The 15,777-nt window shown below is 40.1% G+C and overlaps 1 protein-coding gene across 2 annotated transcripts; it reads right to left on the minus strand.

Annotated features, from left to right (window-relative positions):
- Positions 1 to 4,267: 4,267 nt before the first annotated feature.
- Positions 4,268 to 14,331, minus strand: LOC308091702 (mixed lineage kinase domain-like protein). Of its 2 annotated transcripts, none has more exons than XM_080437379.1 (12): positions 14,218 to 14,331; positions 14,054 to 14,110; positions 10,471 to 10,920; positions 10,108 to 10,212; positions 9,535 to 9,712; positions 9,000 to 9,100; positions 8,297 to 8,426; positions 7,248 to 7,332; positions 6,514 to 6,656; positions 6,284 to 6,333; positions 6,039 to 6,185; positions 4,268 to 5,296 (listed from the first exon to the last, which is right to left on the minus strand). In XM_080437379.1, exons 3-12 carry the CDS (start codon positions 10,916 to 10,918, stop codon positions 5,247 to 5,249), a joined length of 1,437 nt encoding a protein of 478 aa, XP_080293505.1. In that variant the 5' UTR covers positions 10,919 to 10,920; positions 14,054 to 14,110; positions 14,218 to 14,331; the 3' UTR covers positions 4,268 to 5,246. The 2 variants fall into 2 exon arrangements, with proteins under 2 accessions (XP_080293505.1, XP_080293506.1); XM_080437380.1 differs by having other exon boundaries at positions 8,297 to 8,423; positions 14,218 to 14,330.
- Between the last annotated feature and the right edge of the window lie 1,446 nt (positions 14,332 to 15,777).

Genomic DNA, 15,777 nt, shown 5'->3' on the forward strand with positions numbered 1-15,777 from the left:
ACAGGCTACAAGAACACATCAATATTCCTTCATTATTAACCTCCTGGGGGTGTGGCATCTGGGGTCGGGTTTTTGTTGCTAATCAGCAATAAAGAATAATTTGGAACAATTTGTATGTTTATTTAAATCAGTCCTGATAATTGTGTTACTGTATTATGTATATCATTTTTTTAAATCTTTTTCATTTTTGCGGGTTGGTTCAGGTTCCTCTCTGATTAACATATATGTTTTCATTTGCTGTATCACTAGTGGCAAATGATGTTCAGGTTGGTCACACAGGGTTAATAACAGCCTGAGGTTGGTACTTAATGCATGTTCCAGATGACAAAACAGAGGTTACTGTCATAATAGTCTCTCGAGACCGACTGTAGGTTCCCACAATCTTCTAATGTTTCCACCTATTGCTTAATTTATGCTCCATCATGCGACAGTGCCGCGTGCCAAAAATAGCTGATCTACAAGCTCACAATAGGTTGCATCCGCTGTAACAGTATGTCACATATGGCCTTACCACCTGACCTTGCAAGTACATTTGCGAGAGCCATGGCATTTTGTTTGTAGGTGTAATGGTTTTCTGCTGGTGTCACTCCAAATAGAGCCACAAGGGGGCATAATTGTATATTAGTTTCAAATATTTCAGACATGATTTCAAAGATATTTGTCCAATACAGCTTAATGTTATATTATATTTATTTTACATTTTTAATTTCTCACCATCCAACTTGATCATTAGACAGACAGACTTTTTTCATCCCCCAACATAAATTTGACTGATTTGAAAATGTTAAACACAACAGTTGTTAAAGCCAACATGGACCTATGACGGTATGTGTTTGCCCAAGGAGTCCTAAATAAAGTCATCTGGAGAACGTTGCTCAAGGATCAGCGTTATGCACTGTATCAATCCACCATAGAACCGAGTAGGACAGAACACTGTATCAATCCACCATAGAACCGAGTAGGACAGAACACTGTATCAATCCACCATAGAAACGAGTAGGACAGAACACTGTATCAATCCACCATAGAACCGAGTAGGACAGAACACTGTATCAATCCACCATAGAACCGAGTAGGACAGAACACTGTATCAATCCACCATAGAACCGAATAGGACAGAACACTGTATCAATCCACCATAGAACCGAGTAGGACAGAACACTGTATCAATCCACCATAGAACCGAATAGGACAGAACACTATGTGCCGCAGAGACACATGAGGGAGTCAGGGAGAGTGCACAGAACTCAATACGGGGTCCGCTCATCAGAAACTAATGAAACGGCACACGGGTCCATTCACAAGAAGTGACGGGTCGGGGTCGGGGTCCAACAGCTCGGTGCTGTTCGGGTCCGGAACTCAGATTTCTAACAATGCCCCGGGTCCATTCGGTTTCGGGTAATATTTTCGCGGGTCCATTCGGGTAACGGTCCTTCTTATTGGACTAGGGGCCGGGTCCATTCGGTTCCGGGTAATTTTTTCACGGGTCCATATAAATATATGTATAAACCCCCCCCCCCCCCTCTAAACTGAAACAAATGCATTATGTTTTCTAATGTTTAATGAAATAAAAGGTATTTGAACGATATTTGTGAGTTCTGGTGATGCTTTGCTTTTGCTTGGAAAGATCATCCGAACCATGCACCCGATTAAGAAATGAATAATAGAAGATGAGTTGTGCTCACATTCTCTTAAGTTATACTTAATTGTCAACGCCTGTTCATTGTTCCCCATAAAACTAATTTAGTTAAACTGATGGTAAGCCACAACAAGCATTTCAATGGTCCATGTTCTGCGAGAGAAAGGGCTTAACTTTTATATGAAACACGTGTTAATGTTGGAGAAATCTGACATGTTAACAAAACAGTCAAAAAGGCAGGGACTTTAAATTTACACCGACATTATGCCTTATGCATACAATATCAAATAGTATACAGGCCAGTTGTTGAAGTATTTTGCATCCTGAACCATAATACATGGTACAAAATATGCATAAACACCAAGGTAATTCTTATAGTAGAAAAGGTAACGTGGTGAGGTGCTGCATTCTCTGGCACCATATGAAGTTGTTTTTCATTTATTGACCTTTCGGCAGATAATCAATCAAATGACATAACAAATAGGCTATCATACATTTCGTTGCTGTCGGGCATAAACCTCTTATATCCATATTTTAGTTTTTTTTTGTAAATTAACGCCCTACTTGATGATACTAAGCGTCACACAAAAGTATCAAAAATAGCAGATCTGCAAGCTTGAAATGCTAGTAACTTTTGTTGATCTGTTCCATTTGTGGCAACCGCCAACCAGTGGTGGAAAAAGTACTCACATTTTGTACTTAAGTAAAAGTATCTGCAATGTAGAAATGCTCTGTTACAAGTAAAAGTCCGGAATTCAAAATTTACATTAGCCTACAAAAGTATTGATATCAAAATGTACTTAAAGTACCAAAAGTAGAAAATATTCATTGTACAGAATGTCCCATTTGGCCATTTCATAATTTTTCAAATGTTATAAAATGTTTTAAATTTGAAAATAGCAGATCTACAAGCTCACAATGCCTCGCATTGAAGCGGTTTTGTAATAATAATCAAAATCTACTAAGTAACTATAGTAACTAAAGTTTTCAATGATCTTGGATGATCTTCAAAATAGTGTTTGCACTTTCTCCCCTTTCCGTGCATCTACATAAAGGTTCAGATTTCAAATATAAAGTGCTTACCTCATGGACACGGATGTTACAATTATGTACGGGCCCTCAAAAGTACCTGTATCTTCCGTATTGTTCAATAAAAAGCATTTTTATTCGATCTGTGGTTATTTTCTCATAGAGTTATAATGTATCAGAGTGCAATACACCGCCCAACCGATAGGGCCAAGTATTGAAAGCATATACGAAAATACAGAGAAAATGGAAGAAAGTGCAAAAACCAGGTTGAAGTTCATCCATGACGGTCGTGACAGACGGCCGTCGTGTATCCATAGCTGCCCCATGTTGGCCATAATAATCTGTTGTTGTTTCTGATTATGAATTAATTAAGGATCCATTATTTTATGCCTACCTGGAGGTTAATAGGCCTACTCTGACTTGTGTTTGGTTGTTTTGTTTTGTATTAGTGTTTTATCATTTCACAGAGTACTTCAGTTTTTTTGTTTTTGTTACATTCCTTAGCCAATAATTTGATGACCAGCAGAGTCTCCGGTAGGAGTCTCCTACTGACCGATGACTCGGGCATCAAATAATGATGAAATAATAATTAATTAATGGCTCAGGAATGCGACAAAAACTAAAAAAGCACCATGAATTCAAGGCTTCATGGGGTGTGTAGTTGATAGAAAATAATATTTTTTTGGGGTGAAGGCCTACTCTAATGTTAATTTTTTTCTAAAACAAACGTGTACAGTATACATTATCATTAGGACCCCCTCGAAATGCTACACCTCAAGGGGTTATTATTCATAATAAAGAATTTCAATCATCATCATGTTCTCAATCTCATCATCTTCTACCCTGCTGTGTGTTCACCCCGCCCTCTAGTGGTTTCAAATTGCCATTGTAATAGTAACAGACAACGTCATACTGGTTGCAAATGAACCCCATTCTATCAGGTCTCGCTAGGGCACGCAGCACTAGCCAACACACAAAAGGGGGTTGAGGTGTGCTGAAACAAGCGCACCCCGAAACAACAGGTTGAGAATTGATTGCATGAAACAATCACCTGTGCATCCAGTCTCAATGTTAGTAAACAAATAATTGGTCTATAGAATGGGGAGTTTGGATCATTCTTTGCACAAAGAATTGCTGTGTAGCATATTTGTAGCAATTACAGCTGAACCTGCTTTGATGTACACAGTGGTTCAATGTGTCACATGTACTTGCTTTACCTAATAATAATAATAATTCATGAACTGCTTAAACTGCTTAGGCCACAGTTGAGATTTAAAGCTAATTTCAGTATCCCTCTTCCAATGTAATAAAATGTGTATCACTTTTACTCTTTGTATTACTTTTGAGTGTGCGTGCGTGTGTGTAGAATTGTTCATCAGAACTGAAGCCATTCAGTTGCATCTGCTTTGATCTACAAAGAGGCAACACACTATCAGGCTTATGTGGAGATGGACCCCTCACAACCTGCGGTTAGTTTTCTTAAAGTTTTCATCATAATTGCCTGTCAAAGCATATAGGACCCTGGATGACAAAAATCCTTGTTTATAATGGTAAAGCTGTCAGAGAGCACTCACAACTCACGTGGTCATATTGCACCATTGTTTAATAACCAGGATCATTTACACAATGATATCAACAACAGATATACAGCGAAGAGTCATGTTATACAGTACCTCCTAAACACACTGATACGACTACTTCTCATCCTTAAGCCCATGACCCACATCATTCCAACACACTTTGCTAGTTTGGGAGGCAGACCAGAGGCAGCTCCACTGATCACGTCCAACCCAGATTTGGCTCTAACAAGGGTTTGAATTCGTTCTCCTGCTATGCCACCAAAATGTGGAATATCACTGGGATTGGTATTTAAGACAGTCAAACTCAATACCCTCATACCTGTCTAACTACTTCTCCAAAGTGAGTGACACACCCACAGCCACAACACCAGAGGGAGCTAGAGGACCATGATATGATCTGGTACCACACAAAGTTACAATGTGGAATGCCCTGACACCATCCAATAAAGGATGTGAAACACTGGTTTCTTTCAAAACTGGCCTGAAAATTCTTACATTTCTGACTAATAAAGTATTCAATCAATCAATCAATCAATAATCATGTCCTGAACATAATCAACCCCAACCCCAACCCCTGAACATAATCGACCCCAACGGAAACAAGTCCGCAAGGACTTTTTTGGCCGGACCTTTTAGACAAAAGCATTATAAATGTAACTGTGTTGTTTTACATTCTTTTGCCTAATAAAAATATCAATCAATCAATCAATCAATCAATCAACCCCTGCTCATTCTTCTCCATAAAAATCATATTATTAAATTGATGGTCAGCCACATCTAAACATCTATTTTGATGGGCCGTGTCCATGGAGAGAAAAGGCTTTATCTCCCACGTGTACAAAAAGGCAGGAATTGTAAACTTACACTAACATTAAACCTTAATATTTTTGGAGGTTGAACAGTGACGAGACTTTTAGGTCCTGAACTGTAACACATGGTACAATATACATCCATGCATAAACACCATGCTGTTCCTTCTTCTGAGAACACCTGCTGGCTTACTCCTCCTCCAACTGCTCCACCACCTGGCGCAGCTTGTCCACCAGCACTGTAGAATAGAGATAAATATCATTTATTTTGTGGGAGGTTTACGACTGAAATCAAAAGGCATGAGTTGAAATGACCAAAGGGGTACAGCAACAGTGACCAATGAGGTTAGGGTTAGAGGAACACAAAGAACGCTCGCCCCGGGTCAAATCCGGCGACCTCGTAACAGTCACCATCAGGTATTCCTAAACGTAACCTCAGTAAAACAAATACAAGAATACAAGAACTGCTGGGGACGATCGGTCCGTGGAAAACATTGGGGAGAGTGTTTTGGGGCGAGTGTTCCGGTTACCAGTTAGAGAGATAAAACCGGTGGTATTGACAATAAAATAAACTGTAATTTAATGCATTTTGACACAGTTTGCATTTCCGGTCTGGAGTGAGTAGACAAACCGGGATGAGACTCTTCACCCCATTGGAATAGTTTGCCCAGTCTACTCTAAATGGTAAATGGACTGAATTTATAGAGCGCTTTACAATGTATTTCACATTCACCCATTCACACATTGATAGCAGAGGAAACCATGCAAGACACCAACCTACTCATTGGGAGCAGTTAGGGGTTCAGTGTCTTGCTCAAGGACACTTCGACACTTAGCCAGGAGGAGCCAGGGGTCGAACCTGGAACCTTCGGATTCCAAGACGCCCGCTCTACCTCCAGAGCCACTGCCGCCCCACTACTCTACTCTGTCTTCCCTGGGATAACACTCAACCTGGGTCTAAAAGAAGCTAAACACAATTACCTCCAGCTGTTGGCCTTTGGAAAGGATCATACCCACGACAGGCATTGATCAGTTCTCTCAGCTTTTTAGGACAGTCCGCAGGAAGTGGTTCTAGCACTCGCTTCTCCGCACACACTCTCTTAAAGATGTGGAGATCTGTGGTACAATCTGTTATGAGAGAAATTGTTTTAAAATACATACAAAGTGTAAAGAAAGTGTGCAAGAAAGGTGCAGTCTGCGTTAACCACTGTTTTTAGGACACGCACCGTCAAGGGGGTTCTTGCGCGTTGCGATTTCCCACAGGACCATTCCGAGACTGGGAAAATAAAATAAAAATACAGTGTGGTTTGGTTCATTAATTCATTTCAGTTATTGGCTATATAGGCCCAATTAGAATTAATTGGTTATCCTCTGAACTTTATTGTATTATTTATGCATTTTATTTGTTTGTATGTTTTATACTATGTTATTATTCTTATTACTGTAGAGGACTGACCTGTAAATCTCACATATCTTGCAGTATGGATGGTTGACACTGTCCAGCTCTTCAGGTGATCGGTAGCGCAGGCCGCACTTCTTTGGGCCCTCAGGGCTCCTTCTCAAGGACGTCTCTGTTTGTGCCAGCTCCAAACCACCCAGCTAGTGACAAAACAGACAACCAACCAATGAATGATAATACAACATAATAATTACCATAGAAAATAGAGAAAAAGGTGTTGGTAGCAGTGACTGATGTCCATAAAACAAAAGTCACTAAGGAATATTTACTAGCTATATTAAAATTGTTTACTTTAAACCATTAAGACCGGGAAAGCATCTGTGTAGATTTTAGCTATCTAGCAACATATGTATTTCCAGAAAAATAGCAGACATACAAGCTCACTTGTACGTCTGCTATTTTAGAAAAATGTGTTTGGAAGTGTTGCATTTGTTGCATTTTTAGCCTCCTTCTGGTTGTTTATGTTGAGTTAGCAAAATGTTTTTCTCAATGGTAGTGGATGGAGAGAGAGAGGATATTTGTCCAGCCAAGCACAACAGCAACCAACGGGCGTGAAGAGACTTGACAAAGGGTCAATTAGCCGAAAGAATAAGATTAAAATTGTTACATTTGAAAGATTATATGCATGCAGTGAGCTGTGAACAAAATCAATCAAGGCAAAATTAATATTTTTTAGTAATTTCATACCAACTTAATATAAAAGATATGCTTTATATTTAACTCTGTCATACCTTAACTCTGTAGCCTTCAGCTACCATGAACTTGTCGCTGGTGATGCTCCCATGGACTTTGGATTTTTGTTCTGACTGATGTAATCTGAGAGGAAACAATAGTAGTCAGTGTGTAACTTATCAGAATCAACTTGCAAGAGATTCAACAGAAGTCAAAAGCTTTATTAGAATGACATATCGTCTCTGTCGGGTGGCTCATACTGTATGGCCAAAACAATTACTTTTCAGGATTCAAATTCAAAAATAGCAAAAGTAGCAGATCTACAAGCTCAAACTCTGCTACTGGATCTACTTTTGATGCTTTTGTGTGACGCTCTGTAGTGTGATCAAATAGGGCATTAATACGGAAAAAACACATAAAGTAAAAATCTGGAGACAGGAGGTTTCTACCTGACAGCAACTATATGATTGTGCCAGTGATTTGATCACCTAAATCACTAAAGAACCGCTGAAGCACCAACATCCTACTATATAATCCTACTATATAATTGGAGTAACCTCTGTCTGTCTGTCTTGGTGTCTTGGGTCGACCGGGTATGGGCTAGTTTGTTTAAATTGTCCAGTGGTGTGTTCTACCGTGTTACGCTATACACGTAGCATGCCGTCCAAGAAAATGTGGGGGAAAAAATCGCATACCCTCCTGTAACCATCCGAGGAAGCGTGTCTGATACGCAGGAGGAGGGGCTGGGGGCAGCAAGAATGTAAACTTCAGTTTAAATAGCCTTTTTCATGTGATAATGTGGCGTCTGAGGTGAAGGCTTACGTGTGGCTATTGTCTTGAGGTGATAATGACCGCTGGCTATTGGAGTTTCGAAGTAATTCACACATTAACTACTTAACAATAGAGCGGTTATTTCATTCAGTGACCACACACACATGTTCATGTGCGTGTGGGAGGGAATAATTATCGTATACCCCCCAAAAAAACCTGGAACACACCACTGGAATGTACCATGTCAAAACGTCAAGTCAGATTCTTACTTATTGAACTCATTCTGAATCTAATTGGTTTGTTTTTCTCTACCAAAGACTTTCCACTGAGAACTCACCTGTAGATGCCCTGTGCAGCATCCAGACACATGCGAGCCTTCCTGGCCCAAGGTAGTTTGAACTTCGAGTTGTTGTCCAGAACCTCTCTCAGACTTCCCTTCTCACAGAACTCCATGACTATCTGTCCTGCTGACAGGGAAAAGGATGTATAATTTGTTATAGGACAGTGGTTCTAAACCTTTTTAGGCTGTGACCCCCAAAAATAATCACATTTGAACTGGGGACCCCCCCCCCCCCCCCACCCTAATAAGCACTTGGAATTGTAGGAGTTGAGGCATTACATTTAGTTTGACTCGTTTCCCACAGATAAATATTGTGAAAATAGCAGATCAACAAGCTCACAACGCCTCGCAAACGTTTGCGAGGCGTTGTGAGCTTGTAGATCGGCTATTTTCACAATATTTGCCTCTTTGTTTTATTATTTGACAATTTGGCCAATGTTTGACCAGTTTTTATAGTTTGTTGATGCATTGATGATTAATTTAATTTCTTTTTTTATTTTTATTAAAAAGGTTAAAATCTTAAATTGTCACTTTACTGTGATCTGGGGACCCCCTCAAAATCATGACCGTGGGGGTCCCGACCTACAGGTTGAGAACCACTGATATAGGAGACAGGCACAAAGTAAAAAAAAAAGCAGATGATGATGTGGTTTCAATAATGCTTCTCAACAAGTAAAGCATAATTATAAAAATGACTCACCATCGGCACCCTCGAAACAGACTCCAAACAGCCGCAGTATGTGTGGTGATTCATAGTTCATCATGGTTGCGATCTCCCTCTCGAATATCTTCATCACCTCACTTTTAGGGAAATAATACAATACATAGATTAACACCCAGCCAGGCCCCTCTCTACGGTAATGTTACTTTTTCATGCCAAGGGCCCCCAAATTGATATGTATTTGGCCGTGGACCCCCTTCTCAAAATATTTTGTGCCAGGGACCCCAAGAAGAGAAGAAGTGTGTAAAAAACATTATTCTAACTTTTCCAAACATCGATATATTTCAAATCATTTAAAAAATGTCCAAAAATATTTATATCATTTATTTTAAGCCTAGAATCAAGCCATCCAGGCCTCCTGGTGAATAATGACCATAAAACAATTTTATTATGTGAAACATAAAGAGTATTTAAATGAGCAATTAAATATTCATTTTCTTCCTTCTTCACAGAATCATATATTGTATTATTATAGTATAATAAATGCTATCAATTAAAAACGTGTGCCGCAAACCCTGGTATAGTGATCTGTGGACAGAGGTATCTTTTGATGGCCACAGGATATCTCTTGTATTCTCCCTTGTAGACTTCACAGATGTCAGTTTTCATGATGGGCGTTTTGGGGAAATCAAAGATCAGGTCCCTAGGGATGATCTTTCGGATGCCTTCAGGAATGATCTCAGACTTCTGAACTGGTGACGGCAAAACCACCAATGAGATTAAAGAAGAAAACAAAAACATCAGACAGCTGTCAGTGAAACTAAATCCCTTTTTTGAAAAAAACATTGATAGCACAGTCTAAAGTCACTGAGGGATACTGCTGTGAACATATGACATGACAAAACTGCATTCTATATTTACCACAGTGACTGGGGATTTGTTTTTCCTTAATTGTTTTATTCAAATTGAAAAAGTCTATATACAAAAGCATAATGTGAAATGTCTAACAAATAAATAACCCTTCCTCTGAAGTCTGGGATGGAAATCATCCAGATGTATTATGGGTGAAATACAAAGTGGAATAGTTCACAAACCATGCACTATATTGAATGATATGTGGCAACTGACCTTCAAGTTGTTTACTTACGCATTTCAATCATTTGTTTCATGTCTGCCTTAGCATCCGGTTTCAATGACAAAGCATCCAGTTTCCCCTCCACAGTATCCTTTTGGTCCACCACATGTTGTAGCACTGTGAAATACATCTGATATTAAAGCCAATCACACAATCAACATTAACTTCATAAAGGCATACCTACGTACAGCTTACATTTTAGACATTAGACACTGGTTCTGTAGAACCAGTGTCTACACTATCGACTATACAGTCAACACGGGTTGACTAATAATAATAAAAATAATAATAATCATTAGACCTATTCCAAATTGAAATTCAGTTTTCAGCTCCCATACAACGCAAAAAAGAAAGACAAGACCCCCCTCCTCTCACTTTTCTGGATCTCTGCATGATCCTTCTTCCTGTCTGCTTCGTACTCTTTCCGTTGAGAATCTGCATCAAACAGCTTATGATCCATCTGCACCTGCAGATTCAGGGACAGCACCTGGAACGCGTCGGTGAGACGGTCGTTGAGGCTCTCAAACTCGTCCCCGTAGTTGTAGGTGTTCCAGAACCGCTTGATGATACTTTTTTTATCAGCGTTGTATTTTTTCACTACACCTTCAGCAGACTTGAGTGTGAGCGTGAGCTCCTTGAGGGCCGTGTACATCTTGGAGTCGGGAGAGATCTTGGCCCTTTTTCCCTGGATGGCCCTCAGCACTGGATCCAGCCCTTTCACACGGTCTTTCAGACGCGTGCACCGTTTCTTGTTGGCCTTGACCTCCTCGCAGAGAGCGTAGAGTGTAGTCGCTATGCCAAAGATGGGGTCTATGAAATCCATGACTGAAGGGAGAAAGGGGGACAGATAAATTTGCACACACAAACAACATTTTCACCATGTTTAAAAGGATCCCTGGCTAATAAGCCAAATATGCCTTACATACATTCCATAAATTCCATAGGGCTAGACCACACATGGGAAAATGACATCATCAACTTGCGACGGGCATTGCCCATATTGAGTGAAAGATGAACTGTTTCTAAAATAAATAAAATATTTAAAGGGATAGTTCACCCCCAAAATGACTCGATCGATTAGTCACCCCATGGAGACTTGAATTCATGGATATTTTTTAGTTTTTGTCGCGTTCCTAAGCCAATAATTTGATGACCGGCAGCGGTTCCGGTAAGAGACACAAAGAGTCTCCTTTGTGTCTCCTACCGGAACCGCCTACCGGTCTGCTGGTCATAAAATTATTGGCTTAGGAATGCGATCAAAACAAAAACATATCCATGAATTCAAGTCTCCATGGGGGGACTAATCGATAGAAAAAAAGTTATCTTTTGGGTGAACTATCCCTTAAAGGGGAATACCATTCATTTTCAACATTGAACTATGTCTTTAATACACCTTAGAGCTGTAAAAGTCCCCCCCCCCCTTCTATGTTGCCTAGTACTGGAGAATTGATTGAGGTCAGGTGATCAGTGACATACTACGCACGGTGTACTTTTGGCTCCGCCCTCTAGCCTCTATGCATTCACTAGAATTGGGAATATCACTTCCAGCTGAAACAGTGCGACTTGTAGTAGTTTATAATGGTATTATGGTTATATATCACATTTAGCAAGACATAGTACTTGTAGATAATATATATAAATTGGCTGAAAATGCTATAATAAGTCTTAACTTTATATTCAAGACTGTTTCAGCTGGAAGTCAGATTCCCCATTCCTATGAATGCAGCAGCATAGAGGGCGGAGCCAAAAGTAAACCGTGCGTATGTCACTGATCATGACTTCAATCAATTTTCCAGTTCTAGGCAACATAGAGGGGGGGGGGACTTTTTTTCTTATTTCCACACAACAGCTCTAAGGTGTATTAAAGACATAGTTCAATGTTGAAAATGAGCAGAATTACCTTGAATGTGTTTTTTCCCTTCTTATTAGCCAGGGATCCTTTTAAACATGTTCTTCAGGTATGTATTATGATGTCATAGTTATACACTAATAAGGATACACATGCTGTCTAACTCGTCTAACTCAGCTGTGACAAAGATTGCCACAGAATTAGAGTCACAGCAGGTCCAAGGAGCCTCAGGCCACAGCTATACTATGTTATCCTATTAACCCATTAAGACCAGCATGAGGCCCATTCTACAAATGCCTTCTAACCCAGTAGTGCTTTCAAGATGTTTAAAAAATGTTCAAAAATAGCAGATGTACAAGCAGCGTGGCACAAAGTTACCTGCTGTGAGCTTGGATATCTGCTATTTTTTTAATAGCCAACGCTAAATTCTAAAATGACACAGCTTTCCCGGTTTTAATGGGTTAACCCTGTAAAGCATTGTGCTCATGACACCATTGTCACACATAACTTTATTGTGCAGATTCCATAATGTGTTGTACTAACAAATATAAAGCATACATTACAACTATCTGCACTTCTCAATCTCAGCTAATACTGCGGTGAGGACAGTCAACAGAGGAAGAGGCGGTCAGTCACTGGAGGCCACAGGTATAACTACGTGTGTTTTCTCATGCAATGCATTGTATCCACTACACTGCCAGACTTTAATTTACTGCATGAATACAGCAATACCATTATCATCGTTGTTGGATGTGTATGGAACTCATTCTAATAAACAACCTATTTACAATAACAACGACCTTCACTTCTCAGCTGAGCGCAGAGAGGACAATAGACAGAGGATGAGCCAGTCAGAAGTGAACCAATCATTGGAAACAGCCGAGGCCCACAGGTCACAACTCATTTTTTATCCCATAACCCTGTTATGCATTGTAGCCACTACACTTACATATTGTCATTCAACATGTATACACAACATCATAATTGTCACAAACATTGTCATTTACAGTATATGACATGTGCTGTATATACCACCAGTATTTTTTCTACATAGTTTACTACATGCAGAAAATAAAAGATGATTTCTAATCTATAGTATGCACACATGTGGCAACTCCCATCATAACTGTATTGCTAAGTCGTCCATAGTGTCCTATCTATCGTTGCAGAACCACTCTATGAGGTCCATCAATACACAATTGAAGAATGTCACTGGTAATGGAGTTCAAACAAGGACCAAAGATGAGTGTACAGATGTACCACATAACTCCCTCTGCAACATAACAACAAAGCGTCTACTCTAACACCAAATCCTACCTCGTGTCCATCGTCACCTACACTTCTGCATTTATACACATTTGTCATTGCTACATGCACGCTCCTGAAGGGTGCTTTTTTCTAGTGTAAAGAACAATGAAATGGTGAAACTTGTGGTTTAGAGCGGCAGCTCCTAAACAGGTCAGCTTTGGCGAACGTGCTTTCAAAGGACTCTGCTGTGCAGTACTTTAGACATTCACATTCAAGCACTGAAGGCTGGTTTGTACTTAGTGCTTGTGCACCAGTGACGACAAGCTGTGAGCAAGTTTTTTTTTAAGGGTTATAGGTCTCTTCAGGTCATAATACCAGCAGCACAACAAGTCTATGTTGTTTTTTCTCTTTTTTTCTTTCTTTTGTCTTTCTTCGGCCTGCGCCCCGGGCTATAGTGCAATAACTGGCCCTACAAATACCCAACCTCTGAATCTCTGAAATCTAGACAAGACAAACTGGTCCTGTTGTCTCCCTGCTGTCAAACTATTTCAAAAATCACTTCTTAATAAACTGGATCATGATTCTATGTCTCTAGTAAAGCAGTTAATTTGAAAAGACGTATACAGTACTACACTTTTCATCTTTATGAATATGCTACAGCAGTAATACCTCTGGGTATCTTGTATTGTTGAATGCCACAGATGGCCCTGACTGTTAATGTAACTCAGAGAGTGTAAAAGGGAACTGACATTTATACAAAGCAAAATCCTCTACACTCTCACTGTTAAATTAACAGTGAGAGTGAGGATTGATCTGAGTTCATTTATATTGATACAGACACGGTGCACATATCATACTTACTGCAGCCACACTCAGTGCTGTAGCAGGCCTACAGTCTGCTCTGTACTGTAGAGAGAACTGTGGACAGAATAAACAGGAAGTGGGAAAAGGAAATTACCATTACATGTAAACTTAGCAACTACATTTCAATAAAACACATTAAAGAACTTAAGGAGCTCATTTACCTGTAGTGAGTGTCAATGCAGGACGCCTGTTCACACCCGGGACACTGAACTAAAACTAGAGACTACAGCTTGTTATTACAAGACTCCTCTACTCCTCCTATTTTCTCTACTTCCTCTCTGCCTGACAGTCTGACATACCTTTGCTGTTGGAACTAAGAGTGAGCCAATGGCTCCATCTCTGACACACCCAAGCACAGATTGCTGACTTGCTATATGATTTGATCAATAGAGCACCGAAGTCTGACGTAATTTACACATCCTACCTGGTTCGCGGTTTTCCACCCCTGTTCTGAATTCCCATAGACGTGTTTAATATCACGTCAAATAAGAACTGTGTTCCAAAAATTAAAAAAATTATCCCGGCGGTTTGACTCTTATGGATATGAAGCATCAACTGACGGTGAGAAAACCATAATGTTACTTCCGCCGAATTTGTTACATTTTCGCCCGAAACAGACTGTATCAAATGTAAGTGACTGACTACAGTGGTGGGTTCTACCGTCAGATGCTGTGTACGCCGTATACCTTGAGATTTTTTTTCGTCGCCACCGTACACCTTCAAAAACTGTTCAAAACAGCGTTTTTTACATTTAATTCATTATAGACGCGCGCATGCCGTGCGTGTGGGAGGCAGGGAATAAACATAGTATACCTTCATAAAAAAACTAGAACACAACACTGACTGACTATCATAAACGATACAGAACCTCCTCCCTGATAATATCGCAGAGACAGTTTGTTTATTTTTGGACCACAATTCTTATATGAGACGATTCTAAGATGACCCAATGTTATTCTCCATTAACGTGTTAAAGCCCATAACACGTTATGAGCTTGTACACGAAGGGAACTGACACTTATACAAAGCAAAATCCTATAGCCCATAACACGTTATGAGCTTGTAGATCTGCTATGTTCGCTGAATGTAATAGGGACACTATGGGGTTCATGTGGTTAATCGGTTAATGGGTAACCGGAACGCTCGCCCCAAAACACACTCGGCCCGATTTATTTTGCGGAACGCTCGCCCCCTAGCGACGCAACACTCGCCCCGTTTGGCGTGGAATGGTCCCCCCCCCCCCCCCCCCCCCAGCGGGGGACCACGCGCCCCACTTGACGCAGAACCTAACCCAAACAATCAAAAAAAGAAACATCCACAATCAAAAGACAAGTTTAGATACTTCTCTTTGTAAGCGGTCTCTGTCCACTCAACTTTTCAAGGCATTCAACTGTAGAAATAACTGCTATTTATCATGGGAAATCATTATTCATAATTCTATGAGGAAAGAAATGCAAAAATAAATCACGGGCATAATCACATATTACCAGTTTTATTCACATGCCATTGTTCTTCCCCCACATCCTAGAGTCAGCTGGTGGTTGACACTGTGAAGTCTTTAGAAGGCATTCCTCCAGGGTCGTACATTCCTTTGGTCATCTTATCTCCTGTGTACAGGTTTGTCAGTGAGGAAGGACCTTTCACCATCGATGGACTCAGGGCACTCCATGAAGTGTGTCCTTAAGGGTCCATTTGGTTATAAGAACAGAAGACATTGTAAT

The sequence above is a fragment of the Gymnoscopelus braueri genome, assembly GCF_963280865.1.
Source record: "Gymnoscopelus braueri genome assembly, chromosome: 9".
Taxonomy (NCBI): Eukaryota; Metazoa; Chordata; class Actinopteri; order Myctophiformes; family Myctophidae; genus Gymnoscopelus; species Gymnoscopelus braueri.

Excerpts from the sequence above, each read along its gene's own strand:
- LOC308091702 (XM_080437379.1), bottom strand. The coding sequence starts at position 10,918 with ATGGATTTCATAGACCCCATCTTTGGCATAGCGACTACACTCTACGCT. Across the intron at positions 7,333-8,296 it reads GCTGCACAGGGCATCTACAG|ATTACATCAGTCAGAACAAA; the intron begins GTGAGTTCTCAG and ends GTTTCCTCTCAG. Across the intron at positions 6,186-6,283 it reads GCGCAAGAACCCCCTTGACG|ATTGTACCACAGATCTCCAC; the intron begins GTGCGTGTCCTA and ends CTCTCATAACAG.